The sequence below is a fragment of the Bactrocera tryoni genome, chromosome 2, assembly GCF_016617805.1.
Source record: "Bactrocera tryoni isolate S06 chromosome 2, CSIRO_BtryS06_freeze2, whole genome shotgun sequence".
Classification (NCBI taxonomy): Eukaryota; Metazoa; Arthropoda; class Insecta; order Diptera; family Tephritidae; genus Bactrocera; species Bactrocera tryoni.
The window spans coordinates 10,347,853-10,362,678 of NC_052500.1; the positions used below are offsets into that span (position 1 = coordinate 10,347,853).

The window sequence follows — 14,826 nt, forward strand, 5'->3', positions numbered from 1 at the left end:
TTACTTCTTCTCTTCATTTGTTAGGCGAGTGTCAGTGATTTTCGTTTTATCGAATACTCACTTAATTTTCATAGCCATTATTATGTCTGGTGGCATGAGGCCTGAGATGACTCCAGCCGCCTGATGTGATATAGTTCGGCAGCCACATGCAACCCTGATTGCGTTTAGTCTGATTATTGTTTTCGCCTTTTCTGCGTAGGTTTTCTGCTGCAACGCTGTCCCCATATAGGTGCAGCTTACATATGTAAGTATGTACTGACTTACTTTGGACAAAAGGCCTAATCTACTCTGGTTTGATCCACCAATGTATGTCATTATCTTCGTTAGCCCCGCCGTCACCCTTGACGCTTTTTCAAAAGTTCTGTCTAGATGCGTCTTGTAAATTAAATTAACCTTGAGTCTATCAGCACTCCTAGATATCTCAATGATTGCTGACCTCATTATTGAGAGACCGAATATTTGTTTCCTCTTGGTTAGTCCTAGCAGATTGGCATGGTTCTCTATAAACTTAGTCCTAGTTAAGTCACATGATATCGGTGGTCATTTGCCTATAACTACTTAAGACAATTCAGTCAACTAGAGTTATTCTTAATTCAATAAATAACTTCAGCTCTGTAGGGTGTGTAACTTCGGGCTGTTGGAATCACACGGTAGTTTTTTTTAGGACAAACAGCAAAAGGGTAGCAAAAAAAGAGATATTTGTGTTTTCTTCGGCGGCTGATTTGACAGCTCTCTCTCTAAGAAACTGTATACCTCTAAAGCAAAACAACCAATATATACATAATTGTGGTATACCGAATGTATACTGTTTATTGTAAGGCGGTAAAACAAGTGTAAAATTACACATTTGTTATAAATTATCATAAATAAATTGTTATACAGATATAAAGTACATCATTACATAGGTTTCGCTTGAAAAAAAGGCTTCCACTGGTAAAATAAAAGCCGCTGCATGCTTACATTTTATTCCACCAAACTCTACAGTACTAAACTGCGTTTAGTTCGTCTTGGGTTTGGTGGGCTGAACCAACATTTTCGAAATATTCTTATAGGGTACTTCGAAAAATAATGAAAAAATGGTGGAGAAGAAGAACAGTATGGTGCAAATGCTAATATAATCGATTGCCTAAAGAGAAAAAAAAATAATAATAATAGTTTATATAAATAAAATGAAAATAATCCGACACATAAACAATAAAATTAGTACCAAGAACTTTAACTCACTAAATTATATGGACTGCTATAGCGACCAATATTATTCAGGCTTGCCAACAGCCCCATTGGTACTGGATGTAGTAGGAACATGGCATATGTGATTTGATTGAATTTCTTGAAGAGTGGATTCTCCAATAAGCCAAAGAACCACTTCACACTGCCCGCCGCATTTGCGAATATCAGAAGACAAACACTCGACGAAAATAACACACGTTGAATGATCAACATTGCCACATAGAAAACAACTGAGTAACCTTCCGAGATTTTGGCAAAATTAATAGTAAAGAAGCAAATGATCGCCAAACAGCCGAGATACTCTTGCAGAGATTGATTTTGAAAGAAATTCGTATACAGTTGCTTTTGTTGGTTTTGTACGAAAAACCAGCCAGCCACGCCGCCAATTACGTAGGCCAACACGCGCGACCACGAGTTCATATAAAGCTCCGTGAATAGTGCCACTGTGGTCTCAAAGGAATACTTGTAATTCATAGTGATGCCGATATAGGAGGTGTAGATCAAGTTTGCTACTACAGTGGCGAGGGTAAGCGCTTTGCCCGCTTTTGGGTGTCTGCAAAAGAGATGCTCAAACAAATATATTAATGTGTCTTGCGCGTATTCACTCACTTTACATAGATGAAAAGCAGTATTGTACTGAAGATGTAAAATTGCATATCACACGCGGATGACCACGTCCAAAACAAGCACAAATCGTCGTGTTTGAAGAAATTTTGTATGAAGAGCGCACTGCGCCACCAATACTGCTCACAGTTCGCGTATAATTTGTGGCTAAAGTGGAAAACCGATATATCATCCATGAGAAGCCAGCCAGCATCGGCCAAACAAATACTTATGAAGTACAAAGGACCCAATCTGTTTGAAGTAGAGAGAGAAAATTGAAAAAAAAAACAAATAAATGTGAAGGGAACACCTTTGTAACTATATCTTACCAGCTTTCGGTACTTACCGAATCAAACGATGCAATATGTGCGTAAATAACGTTTTCGCATTCTTCATGAATCCACCTTTTCGCATGGTTTTTATAGTTTTGATGTTTCGGAAAAAGTGGTATGTTTGCAGGAAGCCACTGAAAAAAATTATACAATTCTTCATATTGCATTGAAAAGTCGGAATAAGGTACTTAGTACTTTCTTGGAATATAAAAGAAGTCTATCCAATTTCTTGAGCCAACCAAAATTTATATAAGAAATCTTAATATCCAATCAATTAAATCCAAGACCTCTCATAAAAAATTTAAGTACAATCTAGTCTCTTTCACGATGTCTTTGCGCTTACCTCATTGTAAAAAACAGATCCACGAAAATATCGAAATTTCCCACATCACTGGTTAATTTATAATGCACGGATTTATTACTTGACGCCAGGTAACTGCAACACAGTAGATGAAATAATACTACGACCATAGCGCCATAAAAACGTAAACCATTAACCGCCGGAAAAGCCTCTGTACCAACAGACGCAGCAGATGGATCCTTAGGGAAAAGCAATTCCCAGTTGTTCTGCACATCAAAACAGACAATATATTTATTATAAAACGATTGAATACTTGTTTTTCTCGTCGAATTTAAATGCTCGTTCGTTGTCTTCGTGCCATTTGCAACCACCGCAACCGTTTCGCTATTCGCTATATTCGTACGTTGCCAGAAGGCTAGAAATGTCAGCAGCAGTGTCAGTAACCAGCAGCCGATAAAAATCAGCAACGAAGGTCTTGAATAGAAGCCAGCGCGTAATTTCAAATCCTTTACGCCTTCAACACGCATGCGCATATCATAAACATCATTCGACACAAATAGATCATCCTCCACATAGGCAGCCATCAGTTCAGCGGTCTCGGCTACTGAACAAGCACTTGGCAAGCACAGACCGATACTTATGCGCGGTTCGTAGAAGATATATAATGGATCCATTTGCCATGTGGAATTGTGCCACAAATTGACGACACGGTAGTCCGTAGGAAAAGGCGCCGTATCTGTCAATAATTTCGGATTCATTTTGTGTTGTATATGTGTGGATAATTGGAGATTGACGGGTGTTTTAACTGCATTACAAGTGTCACGACTGCCCAACCACATGCCGTTGCCCAGTATGAATCCAGGCTCTTTAAATCCAGATGAGTCATACACTTTGTAAATAAAGAGAAATGTAGAAGAGTGGTAGAGTTAGTGAGTTAGTGAGTTACAAAATATTATAAAATTAGGTTCATATTTATACGAGAGATTATGTTTCGGTAGTAGAATTTATTTTTAGGATTTGTCGACCAATTGATGACTGCAAAACTAAAGTCCTTTCCTTAACAACCAATCAGCTTTGCAGCTGCCTACAGGTTTTGTCCGGAAAGTAACAGAACTGAATCGATTTAAAACAATTTATTGAACCAATCGTCACTATTCTTAAAAAACTTTTAATATAGGCTCCCTCTGTCGATGCAGCACTGGCAGCGCGATTTTTAAGCATTGAAGGCGCAACGGAAGGCATTTTGCGGAATAGAATGTAGAGCCGTGGAAAAAAGTCCGGGGGGTGTTTGTTGGTATATCTGGGCTGTAGGGTGGATGCGGTAGCGTTGGCATGTTGACCTGAGTTAGGTAGCTGTTCACAAGAAACTTTTCTATCCCTTTCAACACATAAAAACTGTAAAAGGGTGTTTATAGAACAGATCCTTTACATAGGGGTTGTACCAAAGTGGTGAAAAAGTTTTGTTACTTCTCGTGACCTTGTTTCTAACTTATTATTGGTATAAAAATTCGATTTGATTACCAATATAAGGCTATTATTTGGCTGGTTAGAGACACATTCCCCTAGGAAAATATTCAATTCTGAACTATAGTTTTAATGGAAGAATAAATGAAGGTATATGTATTTCTTGGTGATAAGAATCTCCTAAATCCGCCATAATATCAAAAATTGCATGGGTCAAATATTTATTTCTCTTATTTTCGTTTCTATATCATCCTACATAAGCCCTTCTCCATAACCAATTTCTGATTTCAAGGATAGAAAGATGAAGCTCCACACGCATATTTTGTTGGGTAATATCTCTTAGAAAACCTCTTAATATCACTTTTTTCCTACGATCCTATATATGGTTTCGTTGAGCGAATATTTTGGGTAGGGATAGACCCATGCTATAAAATTCAAGAATGGTGAAAGAAGGCACTAAGAAATTAAAAAAAAAATATCATCTGTATTTTTTTTTTCTTTTTTTACGAGCACTTACTCTTCATGGCCCAGTGCTGTTGCATTAGCATAGCCTTTTGTACTTCCTGCAGTTGTGTATAACAGTTGTGGCTCACCATATCCGGACGACTAATCACTGTTAGGCCGAAAAGTATTGACGAACGCTGCATGATTTGGTATGTGTCACTGTTAGGACTCACTTTTTTTGATGTGCTAACTACGCAACAAAGCAGTGTGAATAACAGCAGCACTTGATAAAGCTTCACCTTAAACATGTTGACTATTTTATATTTTCTTAATTTAGTTTTATTAATTCAAAAGTGTTCGTTATTCGATTATGTTATCTTATGACTTGCTGAAAAGTCTTATTTTTTTCTTTTGACAATAACAATATTTTTCTTTCTTCTTGTTTTGTAAAATTTTATATTCGCTGTCAATTTCCACACACCTGTCGAAGTCACTTGAATGCTGCCGATTCAATTTAAAGGGAAAAGTAGCTTTTTTATTTCAGTTGTTCTTATATAGTAAATTTTTATAAAATTTTACTTTAAATACATACATTTTTTTAAATAAGTGTCAATATGTTTTTACAGTTTCACTTTAAAGACCCTTGTAAGTGTTATCTACCGCTTAGTATCCTTAACATCCTTTAAACTCACTCTTACTTAGGAATTTGATGTCTTCCGTTTTCGTTTCTATTTCGGTTCCCGCTTAAAACGTTTTACGCGAACTGTCAATGAAAATTCTAATGTGCTCATATTTATAAAATTAAAATGCAATAAATTTACTATTAGCACATATGAATTAATTATGCGCGGCATATTTAACTCAAACAATTCACAAATTTTACATTGTTTTTATTTGCTCAGCGTCTGTGCTACGCATGCGGCACACTACCGGGTTCTTAGTTTACTTTTGTAAACAAATACTCATATACGGAACGTCTTTTTAGAATGCGAGTGACTAATGTTTGATGTACATAGAACTTTCCTCGCTTTGCTTGGCAATAAATACTTTGTCATCAAAGCGAAGCGCTAAAACAGGGTGTGTCTAAAAGGAGGCTTTGCTTGCCGTGTTTCTCTCTGATATTTAATATTTCGTCTTTTGTTATTATCATACTTTTTCATTATATTGCTTTTTAATTTTAACAGTTTAAACTTAAACTGAGACTAAAAGACCAACAAGAACGATGTAATGCTAAAATCAAATAAAAATCAAATTTGGTGAAATTGGATTCTGCTTCTTTTTCTCAGCCGATAATTTCATGGCATTTGTGATTTGAATAAAATGTCGGTCAAATGCCACCACGACTTCGTTTGCATATCTCCACCCGTTTACGCCAACTTTCTATAACCTATAACTGTGCAAAATTTCGGCTGGAATTTATGGTGCGCTGAATATAGTCTTCGCGCATTAAACTTTAATTTAATATGCTCCCAGAGAAAACTTCTCAAAATTGCCGATTCGCCTAACTTGTGTCCATGTTTGAACGTGAAACAGGAGGCGGCGCACCTTCATGTTGGAATTAGAAATCGTTCGCGTCGATTTTATCAGATTGCGGCGAGAAAAGTTTATCAACATCGTGTTATAATACTCGCTATTGATGGTAACGGCATATCCTGCTTCATTTCGAAAGAAATAAGGCCCGAAGTTGCGGCCTTGCCACAATCCGCTTCAAACGGCCAATTTTTGCGGATGCACCATACGAGGGTTTCACTCACCCCAATAGCGATAATTTTATTTGTTGACGGAGCAATGATGCCACAAGTGGGCTTCATGTGAGAAGGCCATGTTTAACATATGGTCAATGTTATTTAATTGAAATAAAAAAAAATTTGGTAGCTAATAGAAATATGAGAGTTGCTAAAAAGTTATTTCTCTTTACTTTTCTTTGCCTCGAAACCGTTTTATGAAAACGAACTTACATGGAAACATACATCGAACGTTTCTATCAAAGCAACAGTCAATGTGAAGCGAAATTTGTATGTGAATCAAGCATAAATATGTCCTATTAACCCTTTTGTTCCTATTTTCATACTCTGAACAGTGTGTATTAAGTTTGCCACAAAGTAACAGTAAATCGTCGGACACTCTATAAAATTTATAAATAAATGAATAGCGTCATCAGCTCAGCCGATTTAGCTTTATTCGTCTGTATGTATGCAAAACAATATATCAGTTTATGAGTTATCGATCTGAAACTTTGCACACATCTTTTTATCTATATTCTCAAATTTTCTCGCCCATATGTCGCATGTCGCATTATAGTTCTTTTTATTCCCACATTTTATTAATATTCTTGTTATGTTTTGTAATTTTTTACTATGAATATTATTTTTGTTATTAAAATTTCCTTTTTTAAAAGTTTATTCGAAATGGAAAATGTGAAGAAAATAATCGGTAAGGCCTGATATTTTTTCTAGTGATTTTAATTTCCTTCAATTAACGAAAACATGAGGGCATTGCACGGGATCATGTTGAAGTGATACGTGTTAATATATTATTATGGTATATAAGGAATATGACAATAAAAAATAATTAAGAAAAGGTAACGAAGATTTGTACCTCGTCAAAAGCTTTCCAAATTTTTATCCCAACTGGTCAGTGATAACCGATATATTAGTATAGAAGTTCCTTTCCTAACATCATTCACTCAACAAAAGTTCCGCCTAACTAAATAATGATTTAGTGCTTTGTATGGATTTTTACTCGATTTGTAGAGTCTTACAGTAGTTTTGTCTGGCGGAATAGCCGAAAGATATTGTTCGAAAAGTGAAATACATATGCCTTGACGCCTGGTTTGGCAGCTATCCCTCCAAGCAATTTAATGCCTTTAAAGCAAAATACCTAATATGAGTCTATGACATACCAAAATTTTTTTATACCCTGAACAGGGTATATTAAGTTTGTCACGACGTTTTTAACACCCAGAAGGAAGCGTCGGACACCCCATAAAGTATATACATAAATGATCAGTATGTTGAGCTGAGTCGATTTAGTCATGTCTGTCTGTCTGCCTGTCTGTCTGTCTGTCTGTCTTTATATATACGAACTAGTCCCTCAGTTTTTAAGACATCATTTTGAAATTCTGCAAACGTTATTATATATCGGACCACTATAACATATAGCTGTCATACAAACTGAACGATCGGAATCAAGTTCTTGTATGGAAAACTTACACGTTTGATAAGATATTTTCACGAAATTTGGTATAGATTATTTTCCAAGGCAACAATGTAATCTCCGAAGAAATTGTTTAGATCGGTTAACTATAGCATATAGCTGCCATACAAATTGAATGAACATAATCAAATACTTGCATGGGAAACTTCCTCATTTGGCGATATATCCTCACGAAATTTAGTATGAGTTATTGTTCATAGAAATAATTTAATATCGGAAGAAATTGTTCAGATCAGACCGAACGATCGCAGTCAAGGGCTTGTATGGAAAACTTTTGCATTTGTCATGGATTACTGCTTAAGGCAATAATATAATCCCCGAAAAAATTTTTCAGATCGGATTACTATAGCATATAGCTTCCGTATAAACTGAACACATAGTTACTAAAAGAAATGCACCTATGAAGGGTATGTTAGCTTCGGTACAGCCGAATTTAACTTTTTTTCTTGTTTTTTTATTATCTTATATATAGTTTTTTGTATAGATTTTATTTGTATAAAATGCTTCTATTGTTACAATAAATTCATTTACAATCATAAATTTAGTTCCATCACAGTTCGCGCTAGTAAACTTTGCTTAGTTCGTCTTGGGTTTGGTGCGCTGGACCAACATTTTAGATATATTCTTATAGGGCACTTCGAAAAATAAAGCGAAAGTTGTGCACAGCGCGTACAGTACCACGCAAATGCCAATGTATTCAATTACCTAAAAATAAAAGAAATATATACACGTTAAAAATGAAAAAAAAAATTTAAACAAAGCCAACTGGAACTCACTAAACTATATGGACTGGCATAGCGACCAATATTATTGAAGCTAACCAGTAGAGCCATAGGTAGAGGATTTAAGAGGAACATCGCATAAGTAATTTGATTGAATTTCTTGAAGAATGGATTCTCCAACAAGCCAAAGAACCACTTCACACTACCCGCCGCATTTGCGAATATCAAAAGACAAACACTCGACGAAAATATCACACGTTGAACGACCAACAATGCCACATAGGAAACCACTGAATAACCTTCGGAGACTTTGGCGAAATTGACAGTAAAGAAGCCAATCATCGCCAAATAGCCGAGAAACTCTTGTAGAGACTGATTTTGAAAGAAGTTCGCATACAGCTGCTTTTGTTGGTTTTGTACGAAAAACCAGCCAGCCACGCCGCCAATTACGTAGGCCAACACACGTGACAGCGGATTCATATAGAGTTCGGTGAATAGCACCGATGTGGTCTCAAAGGAAAACTTATAATTCAAAGTGATGGCGGTATGGATGGTGTAGACCAAATTTGCTAATACAGTGGCGAGAGTGAGAGCTTTGCCGGTTTTTGGGTGTCTAGAAGAAAGATTTTCAATTAGATATATTTCAATTAAAAGTACAAATATATTGCCTATATGCACTTACTTTGTATAGATGAACAGTAGAATTATACTGAAGATATAAAATTGCATATCACATGCTGATGACCACGACCAAAACACGCACATATCTTCGTGATTGAAGAGATTTTGTATGAAGAGCACACTGCGCCACCAATACAACTCGCAGTTGGCGTATAATTTGTGGCTAAAGTGGAAAACCGATGTATCGTCCATAAAAAGCGCTCCGGCATCAGCCATGCAGATAACAAGGAAGTACAAAGGACCCAGTCTGTTTGAAGTGGAGTACAAAAACGAAACAAATAAAGATGTTTTTTTCTTACTTTATACTTGTATGTTTTCGAACAGTTATGCCCAAGCCTTAAGCTAACAAGTCGGTTTTCACTTCGTTCACATTTCTGTCATCAACAAAGTTGTAAACTGCTGTCTGGCGAATTATCAAGGCAGCGTGCTTATTTATACCCAGAATTATATATTGTCTGTGGGCATAACTCTTTCAGAATTCTTAACGTTGCTAGTCAGCACTTACCTTATCACACGATGCATTATGTACATAAATACCGCTTTCGTATTCTTCATTACACCATTGCTTCGTATGATCTCAATAGTTTTGATGTCTCGGAAAAAGTGGTATATTTGCAGGAAGCCACTGTAAAAACATTTTAAAATTTATTGTATTTAACTTTATTGTAAAGGGTGATCCATTTCGAGCTTCCCTACTTTTTTAATGAAAAACTCAAAAACTTCAAATTGGATGAGTAATGTGCATTATTAATCGAAGGAACATTTTTTGGGAATCATTTTTTGAAGCTTATCTCTTTCAAAGGTTGTGGCTATGTGTTAGACAGTTCGTCCACTGAGTCCAATTTTCAGTGACTCGTTCGAGCATTTCGTGTGTTAGCGAATGACACGCGTGAGGGCTTGCTCCAATGCCCGAATAGAAGCGATATTGTCCGCATAGATTTTAGACTTTACATATTCCCACAAGAAAAAGTGTGATATCGCATGATCTTGGTGGCCAATCGACCGAGCTAACACGTGAAATAATTAAGTCACCGAAGTGTTCTCTCAATAAAACCATTGATTGATGCGATGTGTGGGAAATGGCGCCTTCTTGTTGAAACCAAATGTCGCCGAGATCACGAGCTTCAACTTCAAGCATCAAATGGTCGGTTATCATGGTGCGATAATGGTCGCCATTGACAGTTACGTTCTCACCGGCATCACCAATCACACCAGTTCGTTATTTTTTCTGGTTAAAATAGCAGCTCTTGAGTCTATTCAGGTTGCTATTTGTCCCAAATGCAAAAAAAAAATTTTGTTTATGTACCCGTTGAGCCGGAAATAGGCTTTATCATTTATTCCTTTTTTGGAATTTTTAAAAGGCGAAGCGAAGAGAAGGTGGAGTGGCTTCAGTTCATACACAAAGTATATTTTCGTAAAATTCGTCAAATCCTTCCATACGTCAGTCCGAGTTACTGTGAACGACGTCAACTAAATTCAGTACTGGAATACTGTAATAACTGTTTGAATGAGTCAAAACTTGTAGAGAGCCTATTTAAAGAGAAAGAACAGAAAGTCTTTGGATGTGAAATATCCATATAACAGCTCTGTATTCTGCTTGTGCACAGACAGAGCGAGCTTTCTTTTGGACTCAGAAACAAACTACCCAATTGCTCCAACCAAAGGTTTTTTGACAAAAAAACCACGATAAGTTAACTCGGTGAAATTAGAAATATACTCTCAAGAATGCTGGTTAATTTAGAATTAGGGCTAGAAGATGAATGATTTGGTTAGCGCTAGAAACTTGCGAAATATCTTTCAGTCCGAGGTTTTTAAGTTAACTTCAGTTTTGCTTTTGAGGACTCAAATCTACTTTTTATGTATTTTCTGTACTCTGAGTTTCTGCCTATGCTGTCCAAGTGAGTAGACATAAAAAAATTTAAAAAAACTACATAAAAATTATTAATACCGGAGAAATATGGTGTTGCTACCTCACAGCATCTCAAAAGTATTAAAATATCATCGCTCTTACCTTATTGTAAAAAACAGATCCACAAAAACGTCCAAATTTCCAAAACTACTTGTTAATTTGTAATGCACGGATTTATTACTTGATCCCAGATAACTGCCGCACAGTATATGGTATAATATTACGCCCATCGCACCATAAAACCGTAAACCATTCACCGCCGGAAAAGCGTCTGTGCCACCACTTGTGCCCGTTGGGTAAAGCAATTCCCAGTTGTTTTGAACATCAAAGCATTCAATAAATCCATTACATGTCGATTTTGTTTTCGTTTGAATTTTTGCAATTAAATGATCGTTCGTAGACTTCGTGCCATTTGCAACCACCTCAATCGCTTCGCTATTGCGTTTCGTACGTTGCCACGACGCCATAAATGTCAGCAGCAGAGTCAGTAACCAGCAGCCGATAAAAATCAGCAACGAAGGTCTTGAATAGAAGCCAGCACGTAATTTCAAATCCTTTACGCCTTCAACACGCATGCGCATATCATAAACATCATTCGACACAAATAGATCATCCTCCACATAGGCGGCCATCAGTTCAGCGATCTCGGCTACTGTACAAGCGCTTGGCAAGCAAAGACCGATACTTATGCGCGGTTCATAAAAGATATATACTGGATCCATTTGCCATGTGGAATTGTGCCACAAATTGACGACACGGTAGTCCGTAGGAAATGGTGCCGTATCTGTCAATATTTTCGGATTCATTTTGTGTGGTACGTGTGTGGATAGTTTGAGATTGACGGGTGTTTTAACTGCATTACAGGTGTCACGACTGCCCACCCAGATGCCGTTGCCCATTGTGAATCCAGGCTCTCGAACGCCAGATGCATCGTACACTATGTAGAAGAGGAGGAAAATAGAAGTGTGGAAGAGAGTTAGTTAATAAATATAATTAAACCAGGATATATACGAGCAGTATTGTTTCGGTTATAATGATTACTTTTAAAAAATTATAGAGCACTTATTAGTATGGTTGTTGTTTACCTATCTCTTCTAGCATCTATCAATTAATGAACTAGCAGGGAATACTAAAAGAAATTACCGAAATTTTGCTATGCAAATTTGTGGGTTAGCTCTGTCACGAGAGTTGTTAAAGAAAATATTCCTTACTCTGGGGTTTCATGGGTTTGCGGCTTTCAAAAAATTTACTTTTTTATTGTCTAATTTAATTCTATAACACCTCTAGAATATTGTCATAAATTTTCAAGTTGATCCGAGTAATAGTTTCGGAGATACAGCCTTGAGAAATTGTGCGCTAGGCTAAGTGCGCCGTCTTTAAACGCGTTTTTCTCGACACTGTGTTTTTGAAGTCGGTTGCCAAGAAATCTCTAGAACTACTTAACCGATTTTCCTGAAATTTTACACAGGTCTTTGAGATACAAGTCTTAAAGACTTGGGTGCAGGATTTTTTTCGATTACAGCTATTGGAAAAAAATATTATCCCGAAATTTTCACTGAAATTAAAATTTTTTCGTAAATATACGCTAAAAATACGATTTTCAGTTTTTTTTCCTTAATCCAAGTGCTGAGTTAAGTTTGTAACTAAAACACGTATTTTATCACTTTTGATGATCCTGTATGGAGTTATCCTGCCAACGCGGACGAGTCTTTTTTCCCCGGAAAAGGCATCGCAATTAAAGTTTAAAATATTTTTATCCAAAATTTCGGAATTTCTTTCATTTTTTATATGTGAAAAAATTGTTGAATAAAAGATGTTTTTTTCCGAGGAAGCCAATGTAATCCCTTAAGATTTCGAAGGATTGCTGCTATAAAATTTTGTATTTATTACAAGTTTTTTTAAACTTTTTTTAAACTATAAAAGGATGTTTCTTTACTTTATATTCGAACTGATAACCGATCTAAGCATAATAAAAATTTAGTTGAGACCCGACAAAACCCACATTGTTGTCATGAAAACTTAGTGAAAAGATTCATTTTTCTTACGAGTAAGCGTCTACAGCTTCTTTATAATTTTTAAATTTTTTGAGGTGATCGCAAATATTTCTATCTTGTTCATTTTGCTATCATTCTACAAAAGGCTCGTCAATCTACTGTTAAATTCAAGAAAAGTAAGACTACAAAAGCTTTTAAAAAGCTAATGAATTTTTATGCCACAATTCTTTATATGGTTCCATTGAGATGATATACCCTAACCTATCTCAACAATGGTGAAAGGAAGGAAGCACTTACTCTTCATTGCCCAAGGCTGTTGCATTAGCATAGCCTTTTGTACTTCCTGCAGTTGTGTATAACAGTTTTGGCTCACCATATCCGGACGACTGATCACTGTTAAGCCGAAAAGTATTGACGTACGCTGCATTAGTTGGTATTGGTCGCTATTGGGACTCACTATTTCCGCTGTACTAACTACGTAACAAAGTAGTGTGAATAGCACTAGCACTTGATAAAGCTTCACTTTTAACATGTTGACTATTTTATTTTTTGTTAATTTATTTTAATTAATTCAGAGATATTTCTAATTCAATTATATAATTTTTGCTGAGAACAAGTTGAAAAGTCCTTTCGAAACTGCTTTTTTATAACCTCACTTATACTTGTTGCTTCTTGAATTATAAGTTATTCACAAAGTCTCCCTAATTGTCACACACTTGCCGAGCTTTCCGAATGCAGGCGATTTTATTTGAGGGTTAAAACGACTTTTGTTTAGTATTTCATCGTTTTTTTATTTAGTTTTGAAATTTTTATTGAGATTGACACGCAAATTCACACGTTTTCTAAATATTTTTCAAATATTCGCTTTTTTTTTACAATTTCACTTTCTATCCCGTTGTAACAGTTTACTCAGCGCCCAGTATCCTTTGCTTCCTTTTGCTAATTCTCCACTCACTCTCACTTCGAAAATTTGCAGCCGTTCGTTTTCGTTTCTATTTCGCTTCCTGCTTAACGCGATAGAAATCTGAGCGCCTTAACGCGGTACGCCGCGAACTGTCACTAAAAATTCTTAAACGCTTATATTTATTAAATTAAAGTGCAATATATAGTATTACAACACATATAAAATTAATTATGCGCGACATTTGTAGTTAACTCAACCGATTGCGCAAATTGTGCGGTTGATAGGCGCATGCGGCACGCTACCGGGCTGTTTGTTTACTATGTGAGAACAAATATGAATATACGATTCGGCTATTTAGAATACGAGTGACTAAAAAAGTGTTGTTAACCCTTGACTTCCCACGTTTTTCGCATAAAAAATGTATTTCTGTGTATTTCGGTGTATATGTATGCGAGTAGTGAAAAGTGAGGAATTTGGAAAAAAATAATTTTTTATTTTAAAATCGATTTTCTCAGAAGACGATCATGAACAATATAGATTTTTATTTTAATATTACTATAAAATTAGGAACCGGCCATCACCAGAACGTAGTTCGTATTTGTATTATAAAGAAGCTTATCGTAAAAGCCCTTCAGAGTCTCCTTAACGCCAACACATACTAAAATTATTTTCATTCGCTTCGCTAGGCGCCCTTAGCATTCAGTAAATAATGCACAGATTAAATTTCATTTACATAGTTATGTCTAGTGTTTATTAGTGAAAGTGACGATGAATATACTACAAAGTAATTCAATAACTTAGCTGATTATAAGTAATGTAAAGAAAACCTTTTTACTTGGTTAGGTTAGGTTAAACTGGTTGGCCAAAAAGCCGTCCATAGACCAGTTTGGTCTTTTGCGATACCAGATGGAGTTCAGTTTCTAAGTCCAAGAAAAGTAGTCATCGATTCTGAGGCCTCACTGACGTTACCTCCTCCAGTGTATCACACTGTGGGCACCCGAGATGCTTACAGCGTAGTCTTGCTAA

The 14,826-nt window shown here is 36.1% G+C and overlaps 2 protein-coding genes across 2 annotated transcripts; both read right to left on the reverse strand.

Moving 5' to 3' along the window:
• Positions 1–775: 775 nt before the first annotated feature.
• LOC120767268 (O-acyltransferase like protein-like) lies at positions 776–5,104 on the reverse strand. Its single transcript, XM_040093138.1, has 7 exons — positions 4,967–5,104; positions 4,448–4,875; positions 2,509–3,355; positions 2,180–2,299; positions 1,840–2,085; positions 1,225–1,783; positions 776–1,126 (listed from the first exon to the last, which is right to left on the reverse strand). The coding sequence occupies exons 2-7, from the start codon at positions 4,680–4,682 to the stop codon at positions 998–1,000; spliced, it is 2,136 nt and encodes a 711-aa protein (XP_039949072.1). The 5' UTR covers positions 4,683–4,875; positions 4,967–5,104; the 3' UTR covers positions 776–997.
• A 2,953-nt stretch (positions 5,105–8,057) lies between these two features.
• On the reverse strand, positions 8,058–13,481 carry LOC120767269 (O-acyltransferase like protein-like). Its single transcript, XM_040093139.1, has 6 exons — positions 13,194–13,481; positions 11,005–11,839; positions 9,499–9,618; positions 8,995–9,240; positions 8,367–8,925; positions 8,058–8,295 (listed from the first exon to the last, which is right to left on the reverse strand). The coding sequence occupies exons 1-6, from the start codon at positions 13,426–13,428 to the stop codon at positions 8,167–8,169; spliced, it is 2,124 nt and encodes a 707-aa protein (XP_039949073.1). The 5' UTR covers positions 13,429–13,481; the 3' UTR covers positions 8,058–8,166.
• Between the last annotated feature and the right edge of the window lie 1,345 nt (positions 13,482–14,826).